This window comes from Zerene cesonia, chromosome 24 (genome assembly GCF_012273895.1).
Source record: "Zerene cesonia ecotype Mississippi chromosome 24, Zerene_cesonia_1.1, whole genome shotgun sequence".
NCBI classification, from domain to species: Eukaryota; Metazoa; Arthropoda; class Insecta; order Lepidoptera; family Pieridae; genus Zerene; species Zerene cesonia.
The window spans coordinates 1,479,625-1,494,343 of record NC_052125.1 but is presented as its reverse complement, the minus strand read 5'-3'; the positions used below and the strand labels follow the sequence as shown (position 1 = coordinate 1,494,343).

Below are 14,719 nucleotides of genomic sequence, written 5' to 3'. Positions count from 1 at the left end.
AATATGAGAAGAAATTTTGAATTTTACAATATACCAGCTGACTCGCCAAACGCTGTTCTGGCTTACTTTTGTCATTTAGTGGTATGAAAAATAGATGTTGGCCGATTGTCAGACCTACCCGATATGCACAACAAATTTCATGACAATCGCTACAGCCGTTTCAAAGGAGTTTGGTAACGAACATTGCGACACATTTTGGCATGCAGGTAGCCGATTTTATGTGGGCATCCGCTTAGAAAGGATTTTGATAAATTCTACAAAATATATACATATACACTTTTATACATATATGTATAACAGGAGATGATAGTTTAGATTTTGAGCGTGCGGGCGAGGCTGCGGGCAACAGCTAGTTCCACATAAATCAACTATACCAATAGTACTTTTTACACGATTTTTATTAGCTTCACCTGTATGTTTGTTTGTTTGTAACCGACTTCTTTGGGCGCGATTTTGACCCACTTTAAACGGCCAGATTTCGTTCAAACTTTGTAGATTTATTGAGGACCGATGACAATACACTAATATGATAAAAATATTTCAGTTTTCAATTTGCAAAATATGATTTTTGTTAAAGCGTGTTTTTTAGTTTTTTTAAACTATTATATTTTATTTGTATTACATTTCACGTGTTACGTGCATAAACGGATTTTTATAACTATTGACTTACTATACAGTGAATGGGGTAAGTATTTTTTTTTTTTATGTCACAGCGGGCAACTGAGCTGATGGTTCGCCTGATGGTAAGCGATCACCACCACACATGAACATTCACGGAGGTAGTGCCTCTGCGAATGCGCTGCCCGCTTTTAAAGGGTAAGGGGTAGGGAAAGGATTGACGACGGGAAAGAAGGAATGGACTGGGAAGGGCGAGGAAAAGGAAACGGGCCCCCTGCCCCCTCACTCACCGTATGTTTCTGTGGGGGTGTGGTACTTCCCCGGTGCGAGCTGGCCCAATACGTGCCGAAGCGTGCTCGACTTCCACATATCAAGTAGTAGGTAAGTAACTGAGAGACTGACGGTCTGACAATATATTTTTGCGTTTTCTCTGTTTACCGACACATTACAGACTCTGACAACTATGTCCCTATCAAACACAAAAAAGATCACGTCGTACGGTTGAAAACGCAGAGAGTTATCGACAAACAAAACCTAGAAAAAAATTTTCGGTCGGTTTTCTTCGTTTATTTTGAATACGTCGCCTCTGTTAAAAGACATCGAGCAGTAATAACTTTCCATATAATTTTGAAGTTAAATAAAATACCTTATTTTCAAATGAACAAAGATTATATCTAAACAAAACACGTAATAAAAATTTAAATATACAAGTACCTACGTGTTTTTATATCAAAACAAAATCCGTGGTGTGGGGGTAGATAGTAAAAATGTATTTGGTTGCTATTCTAACTCGCTTTCTTCCCGTGGCTTCGGCCGCGGAGTCAAAGGAAAACTCGAATCGTTACCATTATCAGTAAATACAATGTAAAGGGTACAGGATATACATCCTTTATACCCTTTACATTGTATTCTGTGTTCTTTCCCAGATCCCAAAATATCTTTATAACAAATTGAATTCAAATTTATTCAGTGTTTCAGACATGAAGAGCCAGGCAGATAGACAGATGGGCGAACATACATACAGACACACCGTTGGACAGCTGGATAAATAATAATATAGATAAGAGATATTTTAAACATAAAATATGCATAGAAAAATTTAACGACATCACAACATAATCATGTTTTGAATAGCTAGCAATAAACTATTGCCACAAGATAAGATTATGGCAATGTTCAATAGATGAAATATCTCAAATTATGATAAGATTTGAGATGTGATCGAAATATAGATGACTCGGCAAACATTGTTTTGTCAGGACATATTTTAAGGACACGTATTTACGTAGGTAGTGAATATGTATGTTCCAGACTATTTTATCCGCACCTAACATGGGTGTGGCTAAGATGGTCTATATATTTACACGGCGGGTACTAGTCAATGATTAGTCTTAAGAATCTGTGTATACTATGGTACTGACATAGTCGGTATTGACTCAAAGTCCCTAAATAAAATAGAATAAAAAAAATATACAGCACCAGAGAAAGTTGGGTTTTAAATCTAGTAAATATTCATCTTGGATCAATTTTTTTCCTAATGGAATAGCTATTTCGTCACGGTACACCCGTTAGGGCGCTACTCTAGAGAGGAGGCCCCATATAATTGATAATGCTCTGGCTATGCCTCTGGTAACTGACAAAGGTTTGGTTAAAAAATTACAATATTCTTTCGCCAAAATCATACTTTAGTTAAGTGAAAGTGATATTCTACTATGAATGGGATTCATTGTCAGCAATGATATTTACATAAGTGTAGCAACAAGCACAAAGCTTATTTTAAGAAAACTAAAATTAATTAAAAATAATGAACATACACACATAAAAAAGACATAAAATTTAATGAGACAAAACTACTTCAATCCAGTTTTATCCAGTTCATTTCGGTCCAACTAGTTTTACAAATACTTAAACTATGACTTTTTAAAGATATATAAATTTAAGAGAAAAATATAAAATATAGATTAATACATATTAATGCAATCTCAGCCATCAAGCAATGCAATATTTAAATAGATCAATGTTTGATAAGATTTCAAAACGAAAATGAGTCACTACTTTAAATTTTCATTGAATAGTTTATTTGATAATAGGATAATACTTTATACCAAGGCAAAGATTTAAGAGTGATGCAATGATCTTTCTGTCTGTTTCTATGTGCGCCAATCTGTTTCTCTATAGTCTCTAAACAAGTAGACATATATTAATGTGATTTCTTTTAACTAAATCTTCCAAAAACCAAGTAGGTTCGCAATACAAATGAATATTTTTAATTATTTTTATTACTTGATACTCGATAAATCAGTGGGTTTTCAACCAATTTAGGTGATTACTGTATTTTTTGATAGGAAGTTGTTGTCACTTGGTCTCATTTCAGAATCTGGAATAGTAGTTCAATTCCAAAGAACACTGGTGATCTTTTTAAGAAAAAATTGTAGTACTAGCTATTCAATTCATAATGAACTTAGTAACTGTAATATTTTCCATACTATATTTATATTATTATGTTGTAATTATGTGCAGTTTTTTCTTCTTTCTACTGTATATGTTATGTTAATAAAATTAATCTTGTGTCATTTCCTTCACTGCCGAGTGAACTGTCTAGCAAAAAGGCCAGTTTTATTAATACAATATTACTTATAATTTCCTCGTACAAAATAACATATTTCCTTTTTTTTACTATGCATCACTATAAACAAATAAACCAGATAGTGTTTAACGATATTTCATTTTAAATTATGTTAATAAGTAAAAAAAACACTGATTAAAAAAGTTTACTGATTGTTATAATATAACCCTATTTTTTTTAATATTTTTCAGCAGGTTGGTTCAATCTTGAACAATATATACAATAATTGCACAATCTTGCACTGGATGTATAACATCTGATTTATTTATTTGCAGAAACAGTGATTAATATTTATCAGGTGAATGATGCATTGTAATATATGTTTAAAGAATGTTATCAAAACTATTTCAATTACCTCTTTTATGATATCATAAGGCAAATGACATATAGTATGAGTAGACATATTGTATGGTGGTAAAGGGCTCAGTCCATAGACTCAATCGACTGAGGTTATGAGTGTTGCCTACTATTAAAAGTAAAACGAAAAGGGACAGGCCACTAAATAAAACATTAATCTGACGATTGGGTTATGACGAGGATTTACTGGCCTAAGGTATGCTGATGCTTGTATGTATATATTTGGAATGTATGCTCTATTGGTAGTCTTGACGCTATTCGGAAATATATTTCCTACATCTTCATACAAACTTTGTATAATATTTATAGGATATCCAAAAAAAAGAATTAGGCAGATAAAACTTCTATTCGATTGGAATCTAATAAAAATTATATCCATTATCATTGATTATTAACCATTACTGTTCAATCATGATGAATAAGCAAGAATATCAAGAATTTTTTTTTATTTCGTTTAAATGTGTAATATGGTTCTAAATTACTTTATATTCAAACTAAAAGTAAACATGCTATAGGGAAAACAGTTAAGTGTTTTTCGCTCATATGTGCGCTCGTTATTCGCTATAATATATTCGCACTATAAATAAAACTTATGATAAGCAACATTTATTTTTGTACCTGATAACTGTTTTTGGATTATCGTTACATCTAATAGGTCAAGCATTGAGTTTGAATTCGCGCCAAATGTACTCCAATATCGAAATAGTTCTTGGCTACGTTACAATACATAAGGCATACCGTATTATTCCAAATACTTACTCGGAATCTTGATATTATAAGGCCCATCTCTGTTCCTGTTCGAGAAGTCCAACAAAAAGAGTAGACACAAACACTGTTTTTTACTTTCACTATGAAAAACTTTAAAAGTTACTTTTATTTTCACATAAGGGTATGCGAAATTATTACGATAGTTATAACCTACAATTGTTTAAGAACCACTGGTATAACATGTTAAGAAATGTAACAGTTTTAAATAGTTAACTCCGTATTAGAAACACTTTTCTTGAAAGAATAATAAAAATTGAGAATGTAACAATCCGAAGAGCGAAAGCCGAAACAAATACGACACGATTGAAAGGTGACACTTCGTTGTCATGATCTGTCAAAAAGTTTTGACGTTTTGACATATGGAACTAGTGCTGTATACAGACAGCTACAGATCGGTAACGTACTAACTTTATTTGTTCAACCGATAAATTTAATGTTTTTTATGAAATGGAAAACTTTGTTCGGAAAGGAAAGGAAAATTGTGTTCGTAACACAGATAACATAATACTAGTTCATCAACAAAATGTAGTTTTATTACTTCTAGCTATATTTATACAGTAACTAAAAGTAATCAATGAACAATTGTGTAACAAATATAAATATAAAATGCCAAAGCCATATTATTTTTCTTTTTCAATTTATGTATAAATGAAATTGTTTATCGTTATATTCTATGCATTTTATTTAATTTAATTGGGAATTTTTCAAATTCCTATTGTTATTAAAAACCATAAGGAAGTAAAAATATTATTAATATTAATTTCCTTATTTAATCTAAAGAATGCTTTAGTATGTAAATGTGTGCAAACATTACGTATAGTCTGATATGACAATACATGGGGTAAACATTGGCATCATATTTATCATTTATCGCATTGCATCTATGCTAAATATGATAAAATCTATCATATCGCGTCTTTTTAATGCATACCAGCTTCGCTCTGCGTTTTTGCCCGCGTAAGTCCGTATCCGGTAGGAATATCGGGATAAAAAGTTGCCCTTGTGTTATTCCAGTTATCCAGCTATCTACGTACCAAATTTTATTGCAATCGGTTCAGTAGTTTTTGCGTGAAACAATAATAAACATACACAAATCCTCACAAACTTTCGCATTTACAATATTAGTAGGATAATAATTAGTTTGTGGCGAAACATTGAATAGTGTAATATAATCAATTATACCCTTAATATTTATGTATACATTAAAATTAAAACAAGTATATTATAACACTAGGACTTTTATTCAACAATGTTGCCAGTCTTGCGTGAAACATTGCAAACTCCGCACATTCGACTCTTCTTTGCCCACTTGTCGCCCATCAGAGTCTACACAACGACACACACCCCGGTAGCATTGGATGGGTCTAAAGTTTCCATTTTTACAACACACCGGCTGTGATGCTTGTGAACTCATCAATGATGAAGTTAACGCACACTCTGTAAACAAATATAACTTTCTTATTATATAATTCATTATTTCAGCATAATTAAAATTGACAGATTTATTTTCAAGTAACATAGGCGCAGTCACAGGGGCTTTAGAGGGTTCAAACCCTTCTCTATCTAATTAACAACGACTTCTAATTAAAACAAATATCAATTTTTCATATAAAAGCCATCTTAGATACTTTTCGTCATTTTACTTTTGTCAACCCAAACATACATCGTGTCAAAAACGATATATATTGTAAATTTATACAGAGCATTTCAAATAGCAATATCTAATGTAATTTATAACTTTATAGCCACATATTTTATGGATAATATTTACAGTCATATATTATTGTTGATTAAAAGTTCAAATAAATACTAATGTAACCGGACACACACCAGAGTACCTACGAAATTTGAAAAATAGTGTTATGACATTTACTTATACTATTTTCACAAAAAATAATACAATATGTACTTACTGCAATCCATGGATTCAAATTCCGGAGTATAGGGGTGCGCTTCGTAATCGCCAATTCTTGCCGAACGTTCGTTTATGCATATTTTACTGAAACAATAAATATAAGTTGAATTATTTCTTAAAGGATGGCAACACATTCGTGGTATGCTATTAGGAATGCTATTTGGAGTAAAGCATAATATCAACCACGCGTGAGCGTAGAACCGAGGGGTCCTGGGTTCAATTCCCGGTGGGGACTCAAAAAAAAAAGTCTCGGTCTGGCAGGACACAGAAGGCTGATCACCTACTCGTCCGTAAAGAAAATCGATCAGTGAAACAGACGTACATCATCTGCCCCACACGGGACTTCACTTATAATATTAACCATCAATTGACTAGTTTGCCTGCTTAACGAAAAACAAAGAAAGAAAATCTGAAGAAATGTAGCAACATGTACTTAAAATAAGGGTATGTAATGTAAATAGTACTAAATAGTACTTATGAAAAGTACTAAATGATAGTGTAATGTTTTTTTTTTTTTCTTGGCAAAAATGAATGAATAATATAGGGTTTACGGCCACTATGTTATTCATTTTTGTATTTTATTATTGACATTGAAATGTTAATGGTGTAATGAATAATGTAATGGCAAATTAAGTGACATAAAAACTTTTTCTTAAATACATAAAAACAATAAATTTGCATTCTGTTTATTGACGAATAAATATTCGTTAAAACTGTTATTCCAGTTGTCCAGCTGTCTACGTACCAAATTTCATTGCAATCCGTTCAGTAGTTTTTGCGTGAAAGAGCAACAAACACACACACATCCTTACAAATTTTCGCATTTATAATATTAGTAGGAAGTAGGATAGTAGCATTATTAGTAGGATTTGCATTCTGGTTAATGACGGATAAATATTCTGTAAAACTGAATTGTATCACCATTATACACCACTAGCTGCGCCCCGCGGTTTCACCCACGTATTATCGTATTCCGTAGGAATATCGGGATAAAAAGTTGCCTATATGTTATTCCAGTTGTCCTTTTACGTTCCTGTCTACGTACCAAATTTCATTGCAATCGGTTCATTGCAATCGGGTAGTTTTTGCGTGAAAGAGCAAGAAACACACACACATCCTTACAAACTTTCACATTTATAATATTAGTAGGATAGTAGGAAAGCAGGATTATTAGTAGGATTTGCATTCTGTTTAATGACAGATAAATATTCGGCAAACTAAATTGTGACACCTTTATATACCATGTTTACTTGCAAATAAATGAATTATGAATTAAACAACTTAAAAAAGATAATAGATCAATGTCCCCACCTTCCATTTGGTGTTCTGCCAATACGACTAGATGTACCATCTGGGAGACACTCCATGTCATCGAACGAGTTGAAGTAGTCCATAATAAAACCAGCTTCCTCACTTTCTTGTATGATTCTCTTTTTGTTTTCAATATTAATGAAGCATGGAGTCGTATAGTTGTAGGGCGGATCACCCTCAAATATTTCAGGGAACAAATCCAGCTCCTCGTTATCTAGGAAATAATTATTGAGGAATATTTTTTTATTTTTGATCAAATTATAAGCAATCATTATGTACAGTTTCGGTGTTTACTTAAACGGTGAAGGAAAACATCGTGAGGAAACCGGCATGTCCAAGAATTAAGAGTTCGACGACATGTGACATCTGCCAACCCGCACTTGGCCAGCGTGGTGGATTATGGCCTGAACCCTCATAGGAGGCCTGTAGTGGGAACATATATGGGCTGATGATGATGATGTACAGTTTCAGGTGTGAAACGGCCGTTGTTAATGTAAAATATAAATATTTTTATAAATGACTAGCTGCGCCACGCGGTTTCAACCGCGTAAGTACGTATCTCGTAGAAATATCGGGATAAAAAGTTGTCTATGTGTTATTCCAGTTGTCCAGCTGTCTACGTACAAATTTCATTGCAATCGGTTCAGTAGTTTTTACGTGAAAGAGCAACAAACACACACACATCCTTACAAACTTTCGCATTTATAATATTAGTAGGATAGGATTAATTAATGAGGATAGGATTAGTAGGATTAATAGGAAGTAGAATAGGATTATTATCATTCAACAGCTATAACAACTGTCAATAGGGGTCTCTGAAAATCAGTGCTGCTAGTTGACTCAAAAGTCACTGCAGCTTCATACTGAGAGGCCCCTTTTGATAACAGACGTTGCCGCACAGTACTTGAGTTATTTTTTAGGTTGTAAGTTTTAATGTGTTAAGTTTGTTTTTTTTTTTTTGTTCTAGTTTTTAATTTATTTACTGTTTTTTTTTTTACATTTTTCTGTTTCTGTGTGGCCTTGTTATCAATAAATGTTTTTTATTTTTTTATTATTTTATAACATACTCACAACAGCTTAACTCTGAAATTGGTTCTTCATCCAAATTAATCCTCTCGCTTCCCACACTCTCTCCAGTTAATCTGTTCACGCAAAAACATGATCTCCCGACACACTGAACTGGATTGAAATTCCCATCCGACGTACATTTTGGTCCAGCTACGGGGAACTGAACCTTTCTATCAATTAACTTCTTGATTTTTTCGTGGAACCGGGAACAACCTGAGATTAAAAAAAAGTAATCTACACTAATATTATAATCTATACTAATATTATAAAGCTGAAGAGTTTGTTTGATTGCGCTAATAACAGGAATTGCTGGTACAATCTGAAAAATTATTTCTGTGTTAAATAGCCCATATATTGAGGATGGCTTTAGACTATATAAGTACTACGGGCGAAGCCGGGGCGGACCGCTAGTAAGCAATATGTATATTTTATGCTGTAAAAACTCTCTAGCTTCTGCTGTGGAGACTGACAAATACAATCAATAAGCGAAGAATACAATCAATAAGCGAATGTACCCTGTAATCTACCAAGTGACAGAGAATGTATATAAACTACAGAGTAAATTACATAGTTCCTATAAGAGACGCCATTTGTAATATAAACATGGCATGTTCATTAGTAAAGCAACCGCAGTATTTGTATTGCGATTTGATTTCATGAAGGAAAAACACAAAAATATTCTTACCGCAAGGCATATTCTGTAAAGGACCGGTATATAAGACTTCGCCAAATAAACGATCACCATCTTCAGATTGACAGAAACATCTGTAAACATTAAATTTACCATATAGATATTTATTTTAAAGTGATAATCTTCTGTGAATCCCTCTTAAATTTGTTTTATTTATTTAACGATTATTCTAATTCTGATTTATTGATAAGTACCCACACAACACAACACAACACTCACGTCTGCGTAGGCACGCAGTGGAATGCCGCGAACTTCCCTTTCTCATCGCAATATGGCCGTTTTTCAAAAGCACCCACTTCGCCGCGTGAAAATCTCGCATCGTAATCGTCTTGTAAATCGTGGCATTTTGTTTTCACTGAAATATAAATGTAAATACATGTAGGTACACACCACAATAACATTAACAGTGTCGGCACAAAATGTATGTATACCACAGATAGCATAATACTATACGTATGTACAAATTCATTTTCGACAGTTTTTGATGAGATATTTTTATACTTTTTTCTACGGCACTTTAATATTCCAACAGAAACTGCTAGTGTTAATTAAACGCTTAACGCTTAACAGAAAATATTTTTAACTGTCTTTAAAAATGACAGAATCATCTTATTGTCTTGTACCCTCAACATTTACAATACTTTAAAAATGGGAATTGTTTTACAGGAATCAGCTCTTTGCCTTTTACCCTCCAATATGCTCCTGATTTAATGTTTTTACAATCTGCGGCGTGAAATAATAGCTAGCTATTGTGTTTCGTACGTTGAGTGGGGGAGCCGGAGGCCTATTTCCTTCTCCTAGCCCTTCCCAGTCTATTCCTTCTTTCCAGTCATCAATCCTTTCCTTATCCCATATTCCTTAAAAGCGGGCAGCGCATTTTCAGAGGTCTGAACTTCTGCGAATGTTCATGGGCGGTGGTGATCGTTTACCATCAGGCGAACCACCAGCTCAGTTGCCCGCTATGACATAAAAAAAAAAAAAAATCTGAATACCCACTTCTTACGCATTTCCTCGTCTCCTGATCGCACGTTAATCCATGCCCGCATCTGCCAATGGTGATACCATCTCCTGGTCCACCTATACTGCAGTCCTGGTCTCTTCCTGCAATATATTATTGTACTCTTTTAAAGGATAATAACATTTATATCGCGACAGAAAGTTTTATGTGCAGCATAATGTGTGTACATTCACGCATCTCAAAATGTACAAGTAGTTTTATTTCCATGGGCGTGGCCGGAGCTGCCCAAAAATAATGTCAAAATAAAAAACATAATTTGTATAACATATTTCTTGTATGGCTTATAGTATTTACATTTGGATATAACTAAATAATTATATTATAAAATAACCTAAAAATCCCAAAAGCGACTAAAGGTTGAACACATCGTGCATTACTGCATTGTCAAAACACGATGGTCTAATTCGACTGTCTTGTTTGGCTTCATTACCTCAAAACTTACGACGGAGTGAACCGATTTTAATGATTCTTTTCACTATTTGAAAGCTGCCTGCCTTTCGTTCTCATTTAAATTCAATGTGTTTTAGTTTTTTTATTAAAAAAATTATAACTTTTTCGTGTCTTCTTTTCGCCTCTTTTAATACTATTCAGCACATAGTTCCACTCGCGTGGTACATTCCTACATGTGAAATCAAAATAGGACTACTTAAACTACATATTTTGTATCATTATGCATCAACTAATAGAAGATATACAATCATACGCAATAAGGAACCTCTGAATGAGAATTATTGCCTTTAAGCATAACATACATTCATTTTCGTACAGGCAATTTTATGATGTGAGAGCCAAGCATGCTTCGGCACGAATTGGGCCAGTTCGCACCTGGGAAGCACCACACTCCCACGGAAAACCGGCGTGAAATAGTGAAGTAGTGACGTGTTTCATACGGCGAGTGGGGGAGACGGAAGTCCATTTCCGTTCCTCACCCTTCCCAGTTTATCACTTATTTCCAGTCGTCAATCCTTTCTTTATCCCTTACCATTTAAAAGCGAACAGCGCATTCGCAGACACACAACCTCTGTGAATGCCAATGGGTGGTGATTGCTTACCATCAGGCGAACCACCAGCTCAGTTGCCCGCTATGACATAAAATAGAGAAAAGAATAACTAATACTCACTGTACAGTGGTAAGCAATAATCGCAACAATTACAGACAGTGGGGGAAGGCAGGTGAATTCCAGAGTGGGTTGCGTTGTTGAACCTGCAGTCAGGTGCGGTGTTGGCGCAGCGGTTGTTGGCGTCTAGCAGATGCGTCTGGAAATCGATTCTGGATCACGCTTGTGAAGTTTCTTTGTGGTTTAATGTATTATAGTGACCTATTAGAAATATAAAGTCAAAAATCTCTCGTCGTCTCGTCTCGACCACTCAAAGATCAAAGGTTTCAAAGATATTTCGTTTCATTATTGACATAAACATGATATAAATAGACATACATCCTACTCCTACTTTATCCTACTAATATAAATGCGAAAGTTTGTAAGGATGTGTGTGTGTTTGATGCTCCTTCACGCAAAAACTACTGAACCGATTGCAATGAAATTTGATACGTAGACAGCTGGACAACTGGAATTACATATTGGCAACTTTTTATCCCGATATTCCTATGGGATACACACTTACGCGGGTAAAACTGCGGGGCGCAGCTAGTTTTTTATAATTTAATCAACAGAAGTTGATATGTTACGCATTTTTATATTCCTAAGATTTTACCTATTTTATTTCCTTTAACAGCACTTTATAAAAAAAATAATAAAAACGCTTAAATTATAGAAAAAACTGAATTGTCTCACTTGCTCTTACCAAGACAAAATGTAATTTAGTCTTGCGACAAAATGTAGTGCTCTTACACAGTGTTAGTATGTAGCGAAGTGCAAAATTATTTAATCCTTGCCATCCTCATCAGGATAATAAGAAAACCTCAATAAATATTATATTGTCACCGATCCTTAACAAGTGTACGAAATCAAGGATCGGGATAGATTTTCATGAGTTTATCTTTTTATCCTCATTAGGATCGCCAAGCTCCAAAAATTGTCTACCTTAGTATAAGGTCTTTTTAAGAGCAAGCGGGACATGTAATTAAGGCCAACAGTATCGAGATTTTTTGAAATTTTTAACTGTATCTATTATTTCTTAATAAACATATACCCACTCTACAAAATCCATTTTCACAGAGCACATCACAAGAAACAACAACGAAGCATGTGATAAAACTCAAAAACAATATCACGGCGGCCATCTTTGGCAAATAATTAAATCACACTGATTTCATTATATTGATATGTTATCGAATGTTATCAGATTATCGGTGTATCACTGTTCTTTGTTTAATGATTGTTTAAAAAGAGGAAATAACAACAAATTCCTATCAAACACAAAGTGTTGGTGTCTCACCAATCGGTTGAAACACCGCGGAGTCATGGAGTAAAACTCGAAAAAATCAGTCAGTCAAAAGGGTATGCGTTGTTTTATTTAAAGCTATCCATCTGCCGTAGCTTCATCCAGGTTGACACGGAATATAAAATAGCCTCTGTTATTCGGTAAGCTGTAACTTCCTAACGGAAATAAAAAAAATCGATTAATTACATTGTTTGTGTAAGCCGCATGCAGCGCTAAGTCGGACGAGATTACCTAAAGATAGATAATGAAAATAGGCACAATGTCACTCAGCAATTATCATAAAAATACCTTTTAAGTACCTCTTTCGTTCTACTCACAGCAATATTATATATGTATCACTCCTAGCGAAGGATCAAGGCCTCTTAACACAAGTACCTAGCAAGAGGGCCTGAGCCACAATCCACTGATACAATAATGTAAAACCTAGCAAATAAAAAAAAGATTTATTATTATTTATTAACGTAAGTAAGCGATCATCACCGCCCATGAACATTTATAGGGTTAGGTTATCTGCCAATACGTTCCCCCCTTTTATTATATTCATAAAAACCTAACAGAAAACATACCATAAATCTTTCATCACACAGAAAAGGGCCAAGATAGAGTATCTTAAAGATGAAAAATATTGAAGATCATAATTTATTTATTTATTTATTTAAAAGAAAACTTACAGCTATAAATACAATCGTAGCATAATGAAAAAAGACAATACGGCCAATTACAAGTTTTCACATGTATATACATTTATAACTTAATTAAAAACCTCGTTCGTAGTATAATTTAGGTTACATCCCGCAGATTTAATGTTTAAAAAAGACATCAGCCATATACATTTTTAATTGAGGTTCTGTGGTACAGAAATGATCTAAATCCATCTCTTATGTAATATATATACTAGTCCTTACACTTGCTTTTTTAATGGATTAGTCTTTCAAACCAGATCCAGAACCAAAGGGCCAGGACCAGAGGTTACAATTTACATAGATAACAAATATACCTATACTTACACTAAACATTTTCTCATGTAAGAACGGGGAACCGAACTCGTGGTTCACCTGAGGGTAAGCTATCGCCATTGCCCAAGAAAATTTGCTAAGGCAAGTTCTCTGCAAATGCTGGAATTATGACGCGAAATAAAGGAGTGGGCGAGGATAAAGATACACGCCTCCCAAAATCAAAACTTGACTTATCTATTATATGTGTACAATTCATTTAAATCCTAAACTGTATCACAGATAACTGCGTAATAGTTACTTCGTGAACTAGCCCAATACGTCATCCTACTAATATTATAAAGTTTGTAAGGATGTGTGTGTGTTTTTTACTCTTTCACGCGAAAACTACTGAACCGATTGCGATGAAATTTGTTACGTAGACAACTGGACAACTGTAATAACATACAGGCAAATTTTTATGCCGATATTCCTACGGGATACGCACTTACGCGGGTGAAACCGCGGGGCGCAGTTAGTAATTAATATGAACCTAATGAAACTCTTAATTTGAAATACACCCTTTTATAAAAAATTAACTCAAACTCAAATTAAATTTTCGTAATATCTGACCAGTATAGTATCTGTGGTATTATATTATCTGTGGTAATTCATACAAAGGTTTCAATATAAAAATATAATCCACTTTCGAAAATCCTTTCTATGACGAAGTTCTGAAGCCTGCTTTAAACAAACAACCGACTAATTTTCCGCTGCTTGTCCCTTATCACACATCTAGCTCTTATCACTGATAAGACAGTACACTTATTTACTTTGTTGGGTAATGAAGACTGGTATGGTACTGTGCATATATGCACAACTCTGATAAAATGATAAATTAATTTTATGAGATTTTCGGATGTTTCACAATTGCTCTTGACGCGGTTTTATACGCATTCTCTCTATACTTAGGCGTTATATTTGACATTCTGGACTTGGACCTTAATATATC

The 14,719-nt window shown here is 34.0% G+C and overlaps 2 protein-coding genes across 2 annotated transcripts in view; both read right to left on the bottom strand.

Annotated features, from left to right (window-relative positions):
• LOC119836343 (endoplasmic reticulum junction formation protein lunapark-B) overlaps window positions 1–4,662 on the bottom strand; it is a gene marked incomplete at its 3' end in the record, with an annotated part of 20,471 nt that extends 15,809 nt beyond the window's left edge. Inside the window, exon 1 of the mRNA XM_038361644.1 lies at window positions 4,361–4,662. Coding sequence (XP_038217572.1) covers window positions 4,361–4,387 — 27 coding nt within the window. The remainder of the gene's footprint in view (window positions 1–4,360) is intronic.
• Window positions 4,663–5,612: 950 nt separating this feature from the next.
• LOC119836341 lies at window positions 5,613–13,851 on the bottom strand. Its single transcript, XM_038361643.1, has 9 exons — window positions 13,783–13,851; window positions 11,494–11,629; window positions 10,351–10,455; window positions 9,574–9,709; window positions 9,349–9,428; window positions 8,667–8,876; window positions 7,596–7,809; window positions 6,283–6,368; window positions 5,613–5,806 (listed from the first exon to the last, which is right to left on the bottom strand). Exons 1-9 carry the CDS (start codon window positions 13,849–13,851, stop codon window positions 5,613–5,615), a joined length of 1,230 nt encoding a protein of 409 aa, XP_038217571.1.
• Window positions 13,852–14,719: the final 868 nt, after the last annotated feature.

Excerpts from the sequence above, each read along its gene's own strand:
- LOC119836341 (XM_038361643.1), bottom strand. The coding sequence starts at position 13,851 with ATGGCGATAGCTTACCCTCAGGTGAACCACGAGTTCGGTTCCCCGTTC. Across the intron at positions 9,710-10,350 it reads GACGAGGAAATGCGTAAGAA|TGAAAACAAAATGCCACGAT; the intron begins GTGGGTATTCAG and ends TTTATATTTCAG. Across the intron at positions 6,369-7,595 it reads GGCAGAACACCAAATGGAAG|TAAAATATGCATAAACGAAC; the intron begins GTGGGGACATTG and ends TTATTGTTTCAG.